We start from the raw sequence: 21,322 nt of genomic DNA on the forward strand, positions 1-21,322 counted from the left end.
AAATACAGTTTAGAAACAAAACTCGAGAACAATACCCGGATTTCGACATCGTATTGTATAGTAGGTACTAATTTAAACTTTTATAATTATTTATTTATAATGGTTTAACGTCAGGGGGACGAGACCATTTTCGAACCACTACCTCTATTGATAAAGTATAGGGTTTTGGTTGTAACTGCAGTGAGATTAATGATTTGGCAGATGATTTAGCAGGGTAGCAGTAGTACGACGTGGCTGTTCGCCAGTGTAGGTCGAGTCATCTGCCCGCGGCGACCGTCCCGACTGACGCGCGCCTGAAAGCGTGTTTCGCCACAGCGCGCGTCCGGCAGGAAGCCGCCGAGATTACCACTCTACACCCCCCCCCCCCCACACACACACACACACAAAGACACAAATCGCTAGCTGCGCGGCAAACAGGGCGTGACGCGGCGGAATGCGGCACAGGAAGACCGCAGAGGAAGGAAAACGTGGTCTTCTGGACACCGCCGTTGCCTAACCAGTCGTCGGGATCCACTACGGACGTCATTTGGACGTTCCACCGCCCCCCTTCCCTTTTTACCTTCGCAAAGGCACTGACCCCTTTAGCTGAGGCCGATTCGTTGGGGCATGCAGATTTCGCGAAAATATTTCGGGACTAGATGAAAGTTAAAACACTGTAAAATCGTCTGTGTTTCGTGATTGGGAGAGTTTCTCCCAGGTACATATCGATTGTAACAACACGAATCGCAGTGATTCAGTGCGGAAGTAAACGCGTCCTGAGTGGCTCGGTCAAATAAAGCAACGACTTCTCTCGCAGACGGCCGCCATTCACAAGGAAGAAACAACAGGCGCGAGCATACCTTGTTGCAGTCTAATTAGTGTTCAGATCTTTTCGCGAAAAACGCCTGCCCCTACCAATTCGTAATTACGTAAATTGAGTTTTGGTAGGTTCCCATTTGGGACGCATTCCTCGTTCACTTGCTACGTACCCACAACAACTCGGCGAGCTGAAATTTTTAGTCATTAAAACAAACACACACACACTCATAAAGCGTTTCAGAAGTAAAATCTTATGCCCATTCATTAAATACATATTTAAAAAGACTCAGTCGCAACTGATAGAATTAGAGCATAAACGGTTTTCTTTGAAATAATCTCACAGAAATTATTTTCAAAGTTAGTAACTGCAATTTATAAATTAAGAATATTTTATTTTTAACGTTCACGCCAGTTTTAAAAAATTCGGATAAAATTAGTACGGAAAGGTGCGTTCAAATATTCTAAAGGTTAAAACCAACTAGGTATTTTTTTTCTTCATAATTTTTATTTGGTAATTATGTGAACTTCAATAGGTACAAAATACGAAGAAAAAAATAATATAATAAAAATTAAAATGTTAAACAATGTGATGACATCACGACATGGTACATACACGGAGCAACAAAGGATCGCAGGTGATAAAGGGGTTGTTGCTGGCATGAGTTTGCCCAGAGATAGAGAGATAGAGAGAGAGAGAGAGAGAGAGAGAGAGAGAGAGAGGAAACGATCGGAAGCGCAACGTCTCTCATCTGCGGCAAGAAATCGGTCTGGAACGGAACAGACTCCTAGAGGTGTCGCCGCTCAAGCAACGGGCTGTACCATCGTGGGACACAGGGCTAAGGAACTCCCTGGGAACGAAAGGCGGACGGGCGAGGTACGAACGCCGAGAGGGGAGGGGGTGGGAAGAGAGGGGGTGCAGAGGAGAGCCAGGGAGAGGGCATTACGTATGCATAGCGCCCCCTCCCCGGCCAGACGCCCATACCAAACACACGGACTCACGACGCCGAGATAGTCCGGGCTGCCCTTTCGGCCGCCCGTTAGGTCCGGCGCCGGACAGAGAGAGAGAGAGAGAGAGAGAGAGAGAGAGAGAGACAGAGAGAGACAGAGATATACAGAGAGAGAGAGAGAGAGAGAGACGGTGAAAGAGGAGAACCTTTACGCCCCGTTTTTTTCGAACTACGCTGGAGAAAATTCAATTTCAGTTTTTCGTTCCCTTCCACGCGCTCTTGCTAAACTGGCGGACGAAATATCCCATGATCACGGCCATCAGAAAACTCACAGCAGGGGAGAACTAAGGAACAACCTTTGCAATACGGACAATAATATAGTCAGTGTCACGTAACTTTGATCAAAATTGGACAGTTCTCAACAAAAAAAAATAGCTCCTGCGGTATCCCCATTTCCCAAGTGTCACTTACACAGCATCACATTATGTTTGTTTGCGAACACCGACAACCACAAGTTACCGAACAACAGGGACAGAAGCGTAACGTATACTTTTGATTCTAGTTCTGAGAACTGTCAAATTTGACAGAAGTTACATGTCACAGATTACAATATCAGAATAACAAACGTCTGATTGTGGAATAATAACGAAGAAAGAAGGGCGTGTGGTTTTACACGCAAGGCAAACAAAGACTCTTGATAATGGCTGCTGCCTTGCTAACTTCAATATAAAAGTCTTATTTTAATTTCAAGTAGCAACACTCAAAATTCAGTGATTTGACGGGCACAGCAAACTGTTTTGGCATTTTGGCTAAATAAGTGCATCAAAAATATTAAGATACCGTGTGGATCTATAAAAAAAATAGTCTTTCAGTACTGCCATATAACCTCGGTAACGAGCAAAATCATGTGTTCTCATGTTGCAAATAGGGCTACACTTATTGCACGAAACGCGGACACGAAATTTAACGTAATTTCAACTTTAAAATAATGTCGAGACTGATAAAAATACACACAAAATAGTCTTTCAACGAATCACACACAGTTTCTGCAACCTCCGCAAGAATTCGTTGCCGGAGCAGCTACGTCGACTACCGAATCAATCGATTTTCAGAGCGAAAGGTTAAACTATGTAATGAAACAGGTTCCATAAAAATGAAACAGACTTAAAAAAAAGGACTAAATCCCGACTTTGGACCTGATTTTTATTAAACACTGCGGCCCATCTTGTTAAAATTCATTAAAATCGAATACTTTAAAGTTTACCTTTGGCTTTGTGAACTTTGGTTCGCGCAATACGCCACAGATGGCATCACCGTGGTTACACATTTTCGGTCCATGAGACTTCCGTTCCATTCACGAAATTACTCCTACCGAGAGTTCAGATGTAACAAACACGACGTGAGGAAGTGTGGGACGAGCTGTACGTCAACTACAAAGGTAAGTGTGTCGGGCCGTGCGGCCAGTAAGGTGCCGCGGATGCTCCGTGCCGAACCTCATTGAGTTTCAGGCGGCAGCGCGCCGGTTGAGGGGGGGAGGAGGGGAAGGAGCGGTTAGGAGGGGAGGAAGAAAGGAGGGGAAGAGGCGCGCTGGCTGCAGATACTTTCCCACGCTGCAGAGATAGGCAAGCTGCAGCGATGCAGGTCAAGGAGACTATGTGCGCAGAGGGGCGGCGACCGTCACCTGTTGCCTGCCACACTGCAGCTGCACTTCCGTCAGCTGTCGTCCGTCGTCCCGAGATCACGTGTTACTGACGAGGCAGCATCGTTTATAGTGGAACGAGAGACGTGATACCACAGCAATTGCGTTCAGGAAGGTAGTTTACCAACTGTTTACATTTGTATCCACGTAAAATCCATCTACCATGAAGTTAAGTGAAATTTAAGTTCACATTAACTGTCCTTTCAATATTATTCCAAATTTTAATTTTGTGTATTCAATTTAACGACACAAAACATTACTGTTAAAATAATAATAAAATAAATAATGACTAACCTTCGAATCTCATTAATACGCACGTTTCAGACAGAAATTTTAACGTGTATCCATCATTTTGTAACTTAATTGGAAGCTAACTGCATTAAGCCCAAAATCAAAAGTCAACAAGTTACTATACCACTAAAACGTTAATTATTATGTACCGATAACGGCTATTTATCTCCACATATTTTTTAGGTGGGATAAATGCAGAATCTGTATTCCGGTCGCTACAGGAGTGACGCGACTTGCGGGACGCCCTGTAGTCCGGTCGCCCCGGCACGCGAGCGTGATTCGCGGCTCGTCACGAGATGGGCGTGGCCTCTTCGGCCGCAATCGGTGTCCCTTTCCCCGCCCCGCCCCCGCCTCCTGCGCCGCAATCAAGGTGGCGAGAGGGGGGAGGGGGGTGTGGCTAGGTCTTTAAAAAAACTGCGCATTTCAAAAAATTTGGCAAGAAACACGGCACGAGCCACACGTCAACTTCGCCAACTTCCACTACAAAGATAAGTGTGTCAGGCCGTGCGGATCCAGTAGCCATATTGGCTCACGTTCCTCGCTACCGGAGTTTTGGAGAGTTCCTGGCGCTTCTTTAAAGTCTTTGGATAAAAATCGTGAGCACGTGTGTGAGTGGTATAGGAAACACAATTATCTTTCGATGAGATCGCAGATAAATAAAATATATATGTAAGTATGCAAGTGTTCGAGTATGCAAGTATGAGAGAGTACAAGTATACAAGCACGCAAGTGAAGAGCACGCAAGTGTGCCCAGATGCTTGTCATTTCTAACTCTCCCCTGCCTTCTCATCCTCTACTGGTTCCTACCACGTACATAACAATTCTCCTTCTTTTCCCGGTTCCCCCACCACGTACCTTACTATTCCCCTCGTGCGATCGGAATTTTCGTAACGCTGGAAAATTGTATCTCCCTCAGCAAAGAAATTTCACTTCAAAAAATTATAGAATCCTACGTCCACTAGATGCAGTTATTAAATATTGTTGTCCTCTAATCCCTATTTTTTCCCCACCACTCGCACTAACGGGTTTCAGACAGAAGGTGTCGGTACTGCTCTCGGCACGACCAGGGTTCATTGTCTCCTCTCAGCGAGGCCCGCTCGTTAGACACCGGCCGCCGGGCTAATTACCTGCAATCAGCGCTTCGCCCCCCCCCCCTCCAAGGCCCGCGACGGAACAACCGACAGTCGCGCATCGGCAGCGCGGGAGAAGGGAGGCCGGCCCACGCCTATTGGCCCGGCGCTAACATGCTACATTCGCCCCGGCCTGTCATCTGTAGTGCCTGTCAAGCAAACCCATCTCACTTCTGAAACCTCTCGAAATCTGTTCCAAAAGGTCCTTCAGCCACTGATTTTATATCGACCGTGTTTGCAATCAAACCATTTCTTCGTTTCTTCGAAAGTGACATTTGTGAAATGCGTACCGCTGGTGCTACTTTTCAGAACTACAAAATTTGAGACAGGTTTCGCTTCTATAACTTTTCCGCCATACGTGAATATTAGTGCTCCAAGGGCATAGTAACTTGAGCCCCTTCGTACATCACGTCAACTGACAACTGACACACATGTAAATACGTGATGGGTATTCTTCCAAGAAAATGTCCTTCTATAATTTTGTTAATCATGCATATTCCGCAATTTTAAAGGAATCCGGACAGAGTTAAACCATTAGTGATCGAGGGGAAACAAGTAAGCAGGAGTTCTGCACCTACGACCACGCTCTAATTAAAACAAACGCCACGTCAAATTTGACATCGGTTAACATTGGCTTGTTCTTCGTGTTATAATAACGTATTCATAATTTTTTTTTTGTTGTTGTTGTTGTCAATTCTAGAGGCATTAAGTCCATGCAGTTGTTTTAAATCAATGCTCCCCATTGCAAGGAATATTTCAAAGAACGTGCCCACGTTCAGACATTCTGGTAGATGAAGTTTCAAGGTAAAAAATTGGTTGTCTGTAAAGTCGGTTTACGGACGATAGTTTAACCTGACAACGTCATAACAAAACATTGATGAAATTATTGCATACTTTTATGAATAAAATTGAATTATTTTAATTTTAATAGAATAAATACTTGAAAATATACTAGTAATAAGATTTTTAAAATGCAAGAATAATTAACCTTTATTGCCGAAATTGTTGTTGTAATAAGCAATTAAAACCACATTAACTTTTCACTTCACTTTATAAACAAGTCGACGAAACAGTTCACGTGTAGATGTAAGTTGTGTGCTGCCGCTGTCGTCTTTCTTCTCCTCGGACGCATAGGCCAATCGAGTGGAAGAGAGATAGATGCGGCGCAAGCGTACAATGAGCGTAACGGGACACAGCGTAACGGAACAATGTGCGTAACGGGACACTTTTTCGTGCGTGCAGCCGGCGTTCATCGATTTATCAGACGTTGTCACGTCAATAACTAAATTCCGCCCTCCCGCCATGCGAGCTGTCGTGCTGTGTGCCCCAGGACTGCGCCGCTCGGCGAACACTGAGCACGCGCGCCGCATGTGTTACCCGCTGACCGCCGCGTGTCGCCGGAAGGGCACACAAGCACACACGCGCGCAGGAGATGAAGAAGAAGGAAGGGAAGGGAAGGGGCTAATCGTGCGGACACCTGGAGCCTTTTCCCACGGCCTCCCAGGGGCAGGACCCGCAGACGCCTGGGCGCCCCAGGACCGGAGGGTACCTGGGCAGGGCGGGCACACCTGCTGTACCCCCCCCCCCCGGGGGGCACAACCCTCGGGAGCAGATGCTTGAGAGAGGCCCCTACACACCCGAACCCCGCAGCGCGTCTCCCCGTCGTGCCCCGACCTTCACCGCGGCAACCGCGTCTGAGCTGACGGCGCACATGCGGACCTGACCTGTAACGTCAGGTGCTGACGATCAGGGACGGGGAACAATTCGCCCATTCAATTACCTCTAGCATAGCCTCCATTATCCTCTGCATTTCTCAAAGTGAACACGCGTGTTCATTGGGTGCTAAATTGTGAGGCGTCTCCACTGATGGGTAGCTCGTGATTCGACGCATCTTCTTTGGTCGATAGTCTCTCATCGGTCCAGAGAGCTCCAGTTAAACTGCGAGCCAATAGCAGAACCGGCAGAATTGTGTACACGTGTTTGGATTTCAGCCCGTCACGAAATGAATCCGCGAATTTTTTCCGGTCTCTACGTGATGATGCCGTCGCGTGGAAGCTGGCCAACTCGAACTTTCCGAGGCCAGACATCACCGTCAGCATCGTCATGAACAACATTCGCTAATGAGAACCGCGATGAGTAAAAAAAATCGCGCAAAAATGATTATTTACTATTAAAAGTTTAAATTTTATGATTTTTATCATTTTTTTTTAAATATTTGTAATTGTTTCCTGTTAGATGCTTTAAAACTGAAAAAAAAAAGTACCGATGAATGGGCGTAGACATGTATCGGGATTATCTTAATACGCATGCAATTAATCTCGATTAAAGCCAAGGCAATCTACCGTGCTGCCCATTATGTATTATTAGGTAACCGTGGCGCCCTCAAGTTCGCAACTGTTTACGTTTACAAGTCTTACAAAAACGTCTTATCAGGTCACGAATGGAGTGCGAGGTGCGCTGTTAGTTTCTACGTTTCTGCATACCTGCCTTGGCATGTGTAGGTTGCTGGCCAGCAATCAGCATACAATTTATCGCAATTTTTGCTGTACAAAGTTGAACTAAACTATCTAATTTGATTACTTCGCGATCTTCGTATTATTAATAATTAAAAAATATTACGCGGCTTGAGATCGGTTGTCTTAAATTTTCTAGCATTAATGATTATTCGTTAGGAGAGAGTCATAAAAATTAAGGAAGAGAGCACCCCACGCCTTTTTATTAAAATTTTTTTGTTTAATAATCGATTCTTTTTAAGCTTATTAAAAAAATACGTTATATAGAATTTAGTTCAGTTGATTCTATCGCTGGTGAAAAAATAACTTAAATTAAATTATTTTTTACTTTATAGTTCATAAAACAATAAAATCGTAGTTTTTTTTAACAAATTTACTATATTTTTTTATAATAGTGAATATGGCTAGAAACTCGTGTTTTCAGAACAATGTTTAAGAAAGTAAATCCCGGGGAAAGTAGTTCCGATATGCCGCGCGCGCGGGGCCGGGGAGGACTCGAACCCGCGACCGCCGGGAGCAGAACCTGATCCCAGCGGGAAGCTGTGTGACGCGGGCCGGTCCCATTCACCAGAGGGCAGGGCGCCCGCCGCCCCGTCCATTGCAGAGGGGGGGGAGCTAGACTTGGGGGGGGGGGGAGGCGACATCGGAGCGGCGCCATTGTCGGCGTCCGGAAGTACGTCCCCCTCCTGTTTCCAGAGCGAGGCCTGCTGCTCCGCATAAGAGCACAGGGTGCCCGCGACAGAACTAACCCGCCGCACCTGTTCCTACAGCCTCTTCAGAGGAAGCATGCCACTTTGCATTTGGCCAACTAAAATATTTCCTGTTTTCAAATAAATATACCCTACTTAAAGCCGCGACAAGGCGAAAGTATTATATTTACAAGATTTTTTCCACGCTGTTATTTTCTGGGCACACACACACACACACACACACACACACACAGTGTGCGGAGCTTCAGACGAAACCACGAAATTTGAAAACTGCTCAAGATGTCCAAGTGGTGTCCTATTACGAAAATCATTTAAGAATGCGCTAAAGGCGGATGGGTGGTTCTGTTCCTGTATTTCCTTCTCAAACTGTATTTTTTGGAACAGTGGAAAAAGGCTAAAACGTGTTTTCAGAATATTTTTCAGACAGATTCTTCAAAACAACCAAGGGCCTTGGCACTGCACCTTCATCTTCATTTATCCGCCATCTAACGTCATATTTACGCGCCAAATTTCACAGTTTGCCCGACGAGAATGCTGCGCGCCAGACCACTAGAGCCTTACCGCGCTAAAAGCAGCAGCACGCTTCGCACTTATAATCCTGCCTCACGTAACAGATGCACGCCATGACTAGGCGGGCCCCTTAAAGAATTATTAAACGCGAGTAGTGGCTGCATTTGGTAGTAAATAAAAGCCACGAATCCTGGCTTCAACAAACAAGGATCCAAAGATATATCCTGTAGTTTTTGGAGCTGTTAAATAATACGTATGTATTGCGAGATGTTGACAATTTAAAAAACAAAAATCCAAGATGGCATTTTATAATCACTATTAAATCAACCAAGACTAAACTTCCGTTTAACGCGTACCAGGACATGCGATGCAACTCCAACGCTAACTGTCTAGTCCTTCGACGGCGAGTTTGAGAAGCCTGGACTTGGCCCGAAATGAAGACCTCCAAAAGTTACATTTCACATTGACACTCGTCAACCACGAAGCATGGGGCGTGGCCAGGACCACTATGTACAATTTAAAAAAAAATGTTTCGAATAATGGCAAATAAAATAAAATCTGAAATCAACGCAGCGTGCATCTTGACCTGTTGAAGAATGATAAACGATGATTTCAAGAGCATACGTAACAATTCAGAATTTTTTTTTCTATTAAAGAATATTTATTTCGTTATAAATGGGTTCTGTTAATGCTTTATCGTGTAATTTTACTTCATTTTATTTTTTTTATATTACATTTGGGCACAAATCATTTTATTTTTATTGTATCGAGTGATTTTGTTTGATGTATTAGGTTTCCGACTCATTTCCGTACATGTGGATTTATTTCAATTATATTTGTATCGTTTAAGATTCTTTCGGTTATTTCACATTAATATGTTCAAGTAGGTAACATTTCCACACATTTCATTCCTTTCCTTTGATTTATTTAAGTCACCAAGGGTTACTGGAATAGTAGTTATGCATCCAATGAGCACACGCGTGTGGGGGCACCGCAGGGAGTCGACGAGAGAACAAGAGCGAGATGAAGGTACTCACATGCACTCGCTGGGCTGTTGGCAGGTCCCGTGCTGCTCGTGGCATCCCGGCAGGCAGCGAGCTGCGGGCACAGGAGACAACACCGTCAGCAACTCGCTCCACAACCACAACACCACAACCACACATCAGCACTCAAACCACAAGGACGGCAAGCTGGACTCTCAAAGGATCCTTCCATCTCCGTCTACAAGCCCAGGGATTCACAATCGTACGCACGTCCCGTCAGATACTTTTCCATTTTGCTGCTGCTGACAGAATACAAATCTTAAATACCGGTGAAAATTTATCTTTTACGGATGTATTACATTCATCATCATTAAAGTTAACCACTTTAATAAGGCATTAAACACAATTTTTTTCGGTCTGACATTTATTAAAATATATATTTCCAGTTAAAAGTATGTTCAAACGTAAGTTTAATGGAAGCAGCTAAACAAACAAATATTGTTATAAACCTTTGAAGATAGAAAAGGTTGCCTGGCAATAGGTATCTTGCTAACATTTTCGAGGTTATTTCATTTGTCCGTCCGTCGGAAGTTAAAGCATGGTAAAGTTTTGACGGACGGGTGGAATTTTCCGGGCCATCTGATTGGCTGAAGGTCACGTGTTTGATTAACGGACGGACGGACGGACGGACGGACGGACGCATGAGACGGATGCTTGCGAGTCCAGCTTAAAGCCCAAAGCATTGACTGATCATGGTTAGTAAGAACTAGGATCTCCCGTCGTTAAACATAGTCACTTCAATCAATATCGATCATTTCAAAACTGTTTCCACAATGTTTTGGGCACCCAACCTACATGGCGCAGGCCAAAAAATTGAGAGGAAAATTGCTTCACCCGGTTTACACGTATTCATACAGACGTGGCCACCCCATGCCCAAACCCTTAAAAAATATAATACGTGACTTAGATGTAAAAGATTTTTTTTTCAGCCATAGACAAAAAAATAAAACAGAATTTAAATTGTATTTACCTAATTTACTTGACAAATAAGTGTAATATGTACAACTATCAAGTTCTCAGGAAGACCTAGTGCAGATATAATTTATGAAATACACCAAATATTACAGTCCATAGTTGTGGCAATAAGATTTTTTAAGCCTAGCAGGTAATTAACCATCAATAAAATGAAAAAAAATTATATTTTTTTCCGAGAAGGATACCATTCTACTTAGAGAGCTTTGCATTCCAGGAGCTTTTATGATAGGAGAATTTCTAGAGTTGGGCCCATTACGTATATCTACGAGTTCCAAAAGGGTGAGTACCCTACTAGGTGTATTAGTCTATCCCTATGAACGATTGCACTACTTTGATAGATTAATATGAGTAATTACACCTTTATAGCACACATACAATTCTATTGCATAACATACTCTGTTTTTTACAAAGATCTAGGCTTAACAACCATATAGGCCTACCAGTGTTAATCACAGAAATGATGACACATTAACAATGTTAATAGGGTTACATTCAAGAAAAGTGCACTTGTTTTCGTAGGGTATATACCACGAAGGTAAGAAGTTAGGGAGGGAGTGAATAAGTGCATTCTTTGCCATGTTGATAATTTAACTCAAAATGAGAAGAACCCCTCACCACCCTTTTACATCCACAAAGTGACTCAATAGTCTCCACAAAGTGACTCGATAGTCTCCAATAGTGAATCAATTAGTCTCCAATGGTGACTCAATTAGTCTCCAATGGTGACTCAATTAGTCTCCAATGGTGACTCAATTAGTCTCCAATGGTGACTCAATTAGTCTCCAATGGTGACTCAATTAGTCTCCAATGGTGACTCAATTAGTCTCCAATGGTGACTCAATTAGTCTCCAATGGTGACTCAATTAGTCTCCAATGGTGACTCAATTAGTCTCCAATGGTGACTCAATTAGTCTCCAATAGTGACTCAATTAGTCTCCAATAGTGACTCCAAGACCAATGAATACCTCCGTGGTGTATACAATGGCACCGAATGCCAGGGCAAGCGGCATGTTAGCGCGGCCAGGACAGAAGGGCGACTGTGCGACTGGCGGAAGGCGGTGCGTGGCCCGAATGCGCAGTGGCCCGGCCGCTGATGGCCAAGGAGGTCGACAGCTCCCAGGTAATGACCGCCTAGCGACGGACGTCGGCGGGAAGGAAAGAAGGGGGGAGTGGGGTAGGAAAGGGCGGGAACAACACCCAACAGATCGTTAGCAGGCTCGCCCCGACGAAGACCACTGGGGTCGCCTTCCATCCCTCCCTGGCGCTGATTTGTAATTTTCTGTGTACACGCCAATCCTACCAAGTGGTCCACCGGCACTTCCCGGAGACCTGTTTTTCCTCCTCTCGTCTTAACACGCTCCTTAAACACCCGTGTAGACAGGTTTAGATGATCTGAGACTTCTGTGAAGCGTGTGTCACTGACATCGGTCGATTTCCTGTGGTACTGCTAACAGCATCCTTACACACATATAAAATGGTTTCATTAATTAAATACACTTTAATCTAGCCGTTAAAACTATTAAAAATATTTCCCGTTCTACTCTGAGTAATATGGCTTTATCTAACACAAATAAAGATGATCACGTACAGGAAAACATCAATATTCGTGGCAGAGAAAGGGAATACACAAACTTATTACCAACGCATGTCTATTTATATATGATTATTCAAAACCGAATTTAATTTTTCGGCTTAAAATAGGACTGTTTGAAATTGTCCGCACTAACAAATTAGATATCTAAATGTCATTCACCAATGTTAATTCATTAAAAAAAAAATTATTTATTAAGAAGGTACAATATATATTTTAACCCAACAGAATTTTCTTGAACATCTTAGCGGCGCCTAACAGCAAACCCAAAAAAAAGTACAATTTTTTTTTCGGCTCGGTTTTTGAACCGCAGACTGTACAACTCGCTCAGTTTCCGCGCCCGACAGTGTGCGCGCGAGACCTGCGTGGCTACGCGATGAAGGGAATTAAAGGGCCGTGTGGAAGGCAGGTGCGCGGGTGTCCCCCGGGGGGCGAGGGACTAGGGGGGGAGGGAGGGGGGGAGGACACGGTGCCGAAGTGTGGCAACGACAGGAAGAAGCGCCCCTGCCTCCTCCCCTCGAAAACCGAACCAGCCGCGGGGACCATTTTACGACCGCTTCCTGCGCAGGGATCCGCCGTGGCTGCGGGCGCCGTCGCCGGCTCGGTCACGTGCTTGAGAGCGGGGGAGGGGGAGGGGGGGGAGGGTTCCCACGACAAGCCGACAGGCTGGGAGCCGATCGCCGGGCGTCGGGACGGCAAATGGCACGAATTAAGAAGGTGACTAAAAATGTTGGGAAGCCGGCGACCTTGCGCCTCCAAGGTCGCCCACGCGCTGTGGCCGTCACCAAGTCGTCGACACCATCGAGTGTGAGAGCGTACACGTCAACAATGCGCCTACGTGAAGATACCCACGGCGCAGAGAACGTATTATGTACAATTATTGTTTTATTGGTTTCAAATTAAAATAAGTCATTTTACATCCTTAATTTTTACTGAAATTGTTATATGTCGGACTACTTCGTTAATTTTTTTTTTTTACTGTGGCTGAAACGCAGCACCTCGAAGAAAATGTCACTATTTTTAAACACTGAAAAGCTTTTCCATCGAAATTTCAGATTACCGTCAAAAAAAAATAAAGGCTCACCGAGAATCAATGTCAGATGATGAGAACTTGAATGCGAGATAAGAACAAATTCAAGATGAAGCAGCGTCAGCAGTACGTGTAATACGACGGAGTCGAACCGAACACCTGTGCAGGCCGAGGTGGGAGCGGGGGAAGGCGGGGAAGGATAAAGGAGCGGCGGGGAAGGACAGCTGTCGGCGACCCGGTCTAGGCGCAGCTGTCGCCGCCGGGGATAGTCGGGGCTGCCCCGCACACGCGCAATGGGAGACTGTGTCGCTACCACGCGGCCACTTCCAACAACCAATGAGCTCAGAGGGGGGAGGGGGGACACAACTACTGTTTAAGAAACCAGAGTAACATGTTGAGATCATTTTGCGATTGAAATGGCCTGAATTAATCGTCTTTAGACACACGTCCCGGAGCAGTGGCATGCAAGAGATCCCACAAGGAATGAATGACTGTAGTGTTTTAACATCAGCCGTCGTGTACATTTTAAGCATGGATGCAAAATGGACAAAAAAAAATCTTATAATCTGACAAAGCTATATTCTGGCTGCAGGCACGGCGGCTAAAACAGAATGGGTAAGTTGTTTCTGGTTGAGGCAAAAAAAAATGGTACACGCCATTCTAAAAAATTGGCACATGGTACAACTGAAGGCCAATCGTCCAGATGCCAGCAAACCACCGGTTGACATCTGGATGAACAGACAAAAGTAGTGTTCCTGGAACACCCTAACGGGTTCAGTCCCAAGTTTGTCGAATTCGGACTCATCCCGTATATTTGGGCCGGGGAAGTGGGGGAAAACAACGGAAGTGATGTTTTAATAAGCCATCCGCATTCTGGCGGCGTCCGCCCCGAGGATATATAATATTCAGATGGGCGGGCCAGCCGTACACTTAACCCGGGGAAAGGTAGGAAGATGGTGGGGGGGGGGGGAGGGGGCAGGAAGATTCGTGCCCGCGGGTAAAAAAAATTGGACACAACCCGCCCGCAGCCAACAATGGAGCGAGATATCGTGTGAACGAATTGCGTGAGAAAATCTCCCGGGTTCCACCAAAACTCTCTCGCCCCTTCGGCCTCAATTTCATTCCGAGCCGAGTTGTTTTGCTCGTCTCCCCCCCAGCTTCCAACCGGGCGGTGTTTCTAGCCTGGCCTGGAGAAGATAACCTTGTCTTCAATGTTGGCGCGCTAGAAAACTGCGCGACCTCGGACGGCAGTAACGGAGTTGCTACAAGCTTCAAAATCAAAAATTCCCTGACGTTTCCTGCTTTTCCAGTTCTGAATCGACAAGTTTCCCTGACCTTCCAGACAAAAATTATCCCGCGACTCACTTCGTGTCGGTTTCTTTTTTTTTTTTTTTTTTTTGGGGGGGGGGGAGACGTATGTATTATCAAATGTGTCACGTTAGCAAAAATTAACGCCGTTTTAGATAGATACACGTAATTGAATACAATTGCTATATTCACCTAAAGCTATCGAATGGTAACTATATAACTTGTATGTAAGCATCCTGAAATGAGTTTATCCCCTTTGTGCTAACAGTAAAAAATATAAGGGTTTCAGGAAAAAGAAAAAAAAAACTAAATTTCATAATTAGTAAATGTTTGAGCTTTTTTGAGGCGCCTGAACGTGGGTGGAAATGGTATTTTCGGTTTAGTTTTTCTGCCACGAGAAAAATTTATAGAAATAGTTGGAGATTTCCCTGGGTTTTTCTAGGTATTTTATGACCATTTTAATTTCCGTGAATTTTTCCTTAGTTTGCCTGTTTTCTATACCAGCAGCAACCCTGAGAGTAAGGTCCACTGAATAACTGTCCTCGTGGCTTTACGCATTGTCCGAGATTGGATGTATTCGAAAAGTGATCAAGGTGATTAATTTAAGATAATCATATGAACGAGCTGACCATTACCTGCACATCGGATAACGTCTGCTACTTTTAAAAAAAAACCTTCGCGAAAACAGGCCTCAGGTAGTTTTGAATGTAGGCTACTGCAGAATGAATGACCTCGGGTAGGTACTACCTCACTAGGCGTTGTCGAGTAACAGGCGGTTTGCCTAAACATGAATTCGTTACGGCGATTTGCCTAAAGTCATTTCGCCTAAAGGCGTTTAGCGTAACGTCGTATTGCCTAAAGGCGATTTGCCTGAAGGCGTTTTCCCTAACGAAGTTCTGCCTGACAGCGATTTGCCTAACGGCATTTTGCCTAACTCCGATTTGCCAAACGGCGAATTTCCTAAAGGCGTTTTGCCTAAAATTAGGCAAAACGACACATGCCCGTGTTGTCGACCTAGGAGCCGCCCCTGACCTGCTCGGGTTACTGCTTGTCGGGCCGCGGGGGACCGGTCCGGACACGTCTCCCGTCGTCCGCCGCCGGCCACCCGGGGGCGGGCACGACCAGGCTTTGAATATATATACTGTATAGAAGTCGCCAGCCCAGGTTACAATTTCTAATACGGTTTTGAGAAAGTTGGTTAATTCACCGCCGCAATCGCCACCATCTCTAGGGCATCGACTTGTGGTGGTCCCTAGCGGGCAAGTGTCGAACTCTTCAAACACCCCTTCCCCCTCTCGTTGAACGGCCTTGAGCTGCAGTGAACGCGGGGAATGACAGCGGGCGACAGCGCTGCGCTCTAACGTGTAAATAACAACTAAGACGATACAGGGCGTTACGGCAGCGCACTGCAGCGGTTAAGTTCCCAAGCTGCTCATCATACGCTTCTGAAAAACGTAGAGTAAATCCTATCCACTCGCGACTTCTATACAGTATATATATTCAAAGGACCAGGCGAGCTCACGGCTCTGCGGCGGAGAAGACGTGTTCCCTTCGCTCCTCGCAGAAACACCTGCGTGTCTCTCCCGGCTGCGTCGCCACAAGGCCTAGTCTCAAACCTTATGTCCATTTCTTCGTTTTTTTTCATTACTTTTTTTAACGGCTATATCTATTGATCCTGTGCTACTTGACATTTGAAGTTTTTAATTCAGTACGTAAAAATATCCTGGCCAAAAAAAAAAAATAAAAAAAAATTCAAATATTACAATACAAAAAAAATTATGGTTTTTCCTTATGTATCCAAGTTCATCCCTTGTTGCTGATGGCATGATCCTGTACATTTTGATCCTGTGGTACACGATGATTGCTGTCTTAATTTAGTATGTTAAAAGATCCTGCACATAAAAACATGTTATATAGCAATTTATCTTCCTTGCATTCGCTGCTATGCCACAAATATTTTCAACAGATATTTAATATAATGGGTGTAAAACCTCGGGAAAGTAATATATATAATATATAACTAATATATAAAGGTTTATTTGTGTAAAGTCTCGATTTTTCTCCACAACCACTCTCCGCCGTTCACTCGCTGTTGTGGTGGTAGACAGCCCTTGGTATACCATAAATTATAAGTTGGTTTGGCGGACGTTGTTGTGCGTCTTTGCTTTAATTTAATGCTTTTTTTTTAATTTAATTTTGGTCACGTTTTTTTCCCGATAAACTCCATGGCAACGGCTGTTGTATTGTGCACATTTTTTTACACCCATGAATTTTCAATTAATGCTATAGTAAATGCGCTTGAAGTTCACCGCACAGCTATAATTCGTACTGAATTATTAACTGTTCAAGCTACAGCGCGAGTTTCCGTCGCACAAAGATATACGAAACAAAAATAAAATACTTCACGCGGTGAGAGATGCGATCGCGAATTAAGACCTCAGCAGGGTACCATCAACTAATGATGCCCAAGGACGTCATGGCTTGCGAAGGTCATAAGCGAGACGACCCTCCGCCCCCTTTCTTCCGAGTATTTGTCTGCGGCCATTCCATTAGAATTTAATTTTATAAGGAAAATTGATAAAGACATCCACGGAACAAATCAACGAAAAAAAAAAAAAAAAAATTCAACTTAACGCAACGAACAACCTACAAAAAAAAAAAAAAGGTCAACATGTTTTCCTCATCTTTCATAGATTCGGCGTACAAAATTAGGAAAATTATGGAGTAAGCATTTGCTTGGATGATACAGCTACGTAACAAGCCAAGAAAAGAAGAAGAAAATATAACCACTCTTTATTGCAGCTTGCAAACCTTGCAAGGAGAGCGGAGTCACGCACCTATAAACCCCATTTGAGTTTGACTGGTAAAAATTGCGACCAGTAAAACATCGTGCCAAATGATCACAACAAGATATACGGGATGACAATACATCGACAAAGACTTGATGAAGAGTGGAAGAAAGCGCCAGCTGTGCTAGTCCCCTCCCCTCGACCGGCAAGGACAAAGCAGGGTAGACCACAGATGCGCGCCAGCATCTCGCCGGGAGGAGACTGGCTACCTGGCCGCGGACTTACGCTCGCCCCGGGGCCCGGGCGGCACCACCGTTAAGTAAAGAGAAGGGGGGAGGAGAGGGAGGGAGAGCGGCCAGGCATCGAGCATCGCCGAGGCGTGGGAAGGTTCCGCGGACGAAGAGACCGCAGGAGACCTGGAATGTAGGAGAGGGGAGAGGACGGGAGGAAGCAAGAGAGGAAGAACAAGAAAACCCGGTGTGCAGGTGAGGAGACTCGTCCCTGGGTGCCGGACGGAGAAAGAGCAGGGTCAAGCAGACAACAGAAGAGGCTCCATCCACTATTTATAGCGAGGCGGCAGCGTATGCGTTTTTTTTTTTTTACCCCGGTAAACACAGTTCGCCACGACAGGCCAATTATTAACAATTTCGGACCCAAACTCCTTCCAAACACCCCCCCCCCCCCCCCCCCCCCCCCGAAATTTATAATGGGGTGCTGGCAGCGACGTGAGCATGAACGTTAAATTTTCACAAAAAAATACTGACAATGTCAATGTAATTATCGACAGTAATAAGCTTGCCACTATACTACCTAAAGGCCAACACATTGTAACTAGCGTAGTTACAAAGTAAAGGATTCATGAACAGACAAAAAAATAAATTTGAACACTAAAATCACTCGCTACGACAAGTCATTGCTATAGTCTGTCTCATATAACTTTCCTCAAATTTGACATTTTTCAAAAGTGGTACAAATGGTCTGGTACTCTTGTTACGTCAACAGTGTTTGTAGACGACTGCATGCGAGTCGTCAGATATCATGCGTTGCTTTGCAAGTGATGTTACTTAAATGAGTAACGCTAGTAATAAAACTTTCAAAAATTAAATTATTTTACAATGTCACAATTGGCGATAATTGTGTGTGGTTTACATCTACTATAAATTTAAAAAAAAAAACTCAACTACATTCATGAATTGAGTTTACAAAAACTTTTTTCTTAAATTATGAACTATATGAGGTGTTCAAATGCATTGCCCTTTCCTAATCTTTATATATATATTTCTTGTGTGCGTGTGTATGTCACTGAACTCCACCTAGACGGCTGGACCGATTTTGATGAAATTTTGTGTGTGAGTTCACGGGGATTCGAGGATGGTTTAGATTCACAATTGGATATTTTATCTCGTTTCTGAGTTAAGAAAAACTAAAAAAACACGCTTTGAAAGCAAAAATTGCAACGCATTATTAGAAGCCATTAAGTTTTGCTATTGTAAGGAACTAAGTAGAGAGTAAGAAAAAAATAAAGATCCTGACAGTTTATAGTGTCGCCATATTTGTTTCAATTTTCAATACCCTTTTTGTATATTACAATTTAAATTGCAGAAAAAAATCATGTTTCATAGCCACACAAATAGTGAGGATGGTTTAGATTCACTATTGGATATTTTATCTCGATTCTGAGTTAAGAAAAACTAAAAAAACACGCTTTAAAAGCAAAAATTGCAACGCATTATTAGAAGCCATTAAGTTTTGCTATTGTAAGGAACTAAGTAGAGTGTAAGAAAAAAATAAAGATCCTGATAGTTTATAGTGTCGCCATATTTGTTTCAATTTTCAATACCCTTTTTGAATATTACATTTTAAATTGCAGAAAAAAATCATGTTTCATAGCCACACAAATAGAGAGTGTGTGTCATTTCTCTATGTCCACGAGGTCTCGCCGCGTCAATTTTCTCCTTGGAGCGAACCCGTCCGCTTAATTAAATAAACAGCTTTTATCGTTGAATGATTACATGATTTATTTAATGAAAATATGCTCTCATAAAAAAAATTAGTTAGATAGACATTCAATAGGTGTCTTTCTCTCACTCACTCTCTCTCTCTCTCTCTCTGAAATGTATGTAGCTTGCTCGCGGGTCAGTAATGCAGACAATCTTTACATTCTAGCTCAAAACGGAAAAAACAGTAAATGTGGTTTACAAAGACATTTTATGAAGTGTCTTCCCGTCATTACATTTGAAAGTAGAAACATATTTACTCAAAATTTAGGTAGTAACATATTTTTATTGCAAAGACTAAAATAGAGGTGAGAAAAATTATCAATTTTGAACATAAGAAAACTACTACAACTGTATCAACTGTTATGTTATAATGTTTAAATTTCTAAATGGTGCAAGATAATACAAAATTCCATGCGGAAAAAGTCGTGGGCAGCAGAAACATATAGTTATAGGTGTGGGGCTATGCATGCTGATTTTTCATATACTGCATGGATGCGAACATGTAAGAATAATCTATCTATCTTACTAAAATAAAACAGTACTTTTACTGTCTGTCTGTTTGTACGCGATTTTGATGAAATTTTGTGTGTGAGTTCACGGGGATTCGAGGATGGTTTAGATTCACAATTGGATATTTTATCTCGATTCTGAGTTAAGAAAAACTAAAAAAACACGCTTTAAAAGCAAAAAAACTAAGCATTGTTGATAATTAGCCTCCATGGCAACGGGATTTTGCATTGTTGTTGCCTTCTGCGTAACCATGGGAAAGGTTTTTGGTAACGGCAGTGGCGTGCCCAAGAGGAGAGCATAATGAGAAGATACAAAATGTCCAGCGTAGAAATACTTACCGCCATATCCATATCTCAGAAAAAGTACATTTGGGCAGGACAATGTCTGTCGGGTCCGCTAGAAAGATATATAGAGAGATAGAGATATAAATAGAAAGATAGAGAGAGTTATAGAGATATACATAGAGAGATAGAGAATTAGAGAGATAAAGAGAGATGCTTAGTATACGTTTAAAAAATTACAGAAAAAATTGATTGAGGCATTGCAACGCATGCCGGGCATTATCTAGTCGTACTATAAATCCCTTAATCTAACAGATTGTAGTAGCATATTGTGACCTTATAATCAAATGTCCTCTGATAACACATACAGTTATTGCAATTCTAGTACAGTAGACTCTACTAGTAGTGTCTTGATTAACCACTGATCCGGTTTATCCAGTGCCATTTCCGTCAAAAGTCAGTTTAAAAATTTCCTCGAGGTCCTAGAAAATTATCTACCTGCTGTCAAAACCCCAAAGAAAATTAACATCAAATCATTAAGTGACTTGACAGCATCGACACTGAAGGAAAAAAAATCACTCCGAGAAATGATACCATCGGGCCACCAAGACGATTTTCACATCACATCCGTGCTATCGATTTTCCCGGTTAATCGAGAAACTCCGCTACTTTCAAAAAGTGGGCTAGTGTTGCGATAACAAATGTCGTCAATTTCTCTGTAAGGTTATGTTTTGAAAGCGCTAAGAACAACCAAAATAAACGTTGATCTACCTGTTTCCCCCATAGTCGTATTTTTTTCTTCTAATTTTTAATTATGCTACGAAAGATACAAACATATGGACACACTTGTTCCGTCAATATCATCCGAGGCTGTACCGCGGGAACACCGAGACACTAGACGATGACACGGTAAGGAAGAGAGAGCGCCAATCCGCGACCGCAGAAACTACAGTGAAAGGTTTCCACCCCGGCTTTCCATAGTTCGCCAAGGTAGGTAATGCGACAACACGCAAGCCGTTCGCGTAGAAAATTCATTTTCGGGCGGATTTCGTTGTTTTTCTGTTTTCCAGCGGGAATAAATTTCGCATCTGATACTTCCTTCGGTCCCGAACCTGCGGATTAGAGACATTTAAGGGCAGCGTATTTCCTTGGAACACATACGGCGCTCAAGAGCCGCGCGATTTGAAATATGCTCAA

General features: G+C 43.6%; 1 protein-coding gene across 3 annotated transcripts in view; it reads right to left on the reverse strand.

The window, feature by feature from the left end:
- Window positions 1-21,322, reverse strand: part of LOC134541566 (neurogenic locus protein delta) — a 505,174-nt gene that overhangs the window by 11,275 nt on the left and 472,577 nt on the right. For all 3 annotated transcript variants that reach the window (XM_063385081.1, XM_063385078.1, XM_063385077.1), the window contains one exon: window positions 9,636-9,696. In XM_063385081.1, the coding sequence (XP_063241151.1) occupies window positions 9,636-9,696 (61 nt within the window). The remainder of the gene's footprint in view (window positions 1-9,635; window positions 9,697-21,322) is intronic.

Source organism: Bacillus rossius (assembly GCF_032445375.1).
Source record: "Bacillus rossius redtenbacheri isolate Brsri chromosome 4 unlocalized genomic scaffold, Brsri_v3 Brsri_v3_scf4_1, whole genome shotgun sequence".
NCBI lineage: Eukaryota > Metazoa > Arthropoda > Insecta > Phasmatodea > Bacillidae > Bacillus > Bacillus rossius.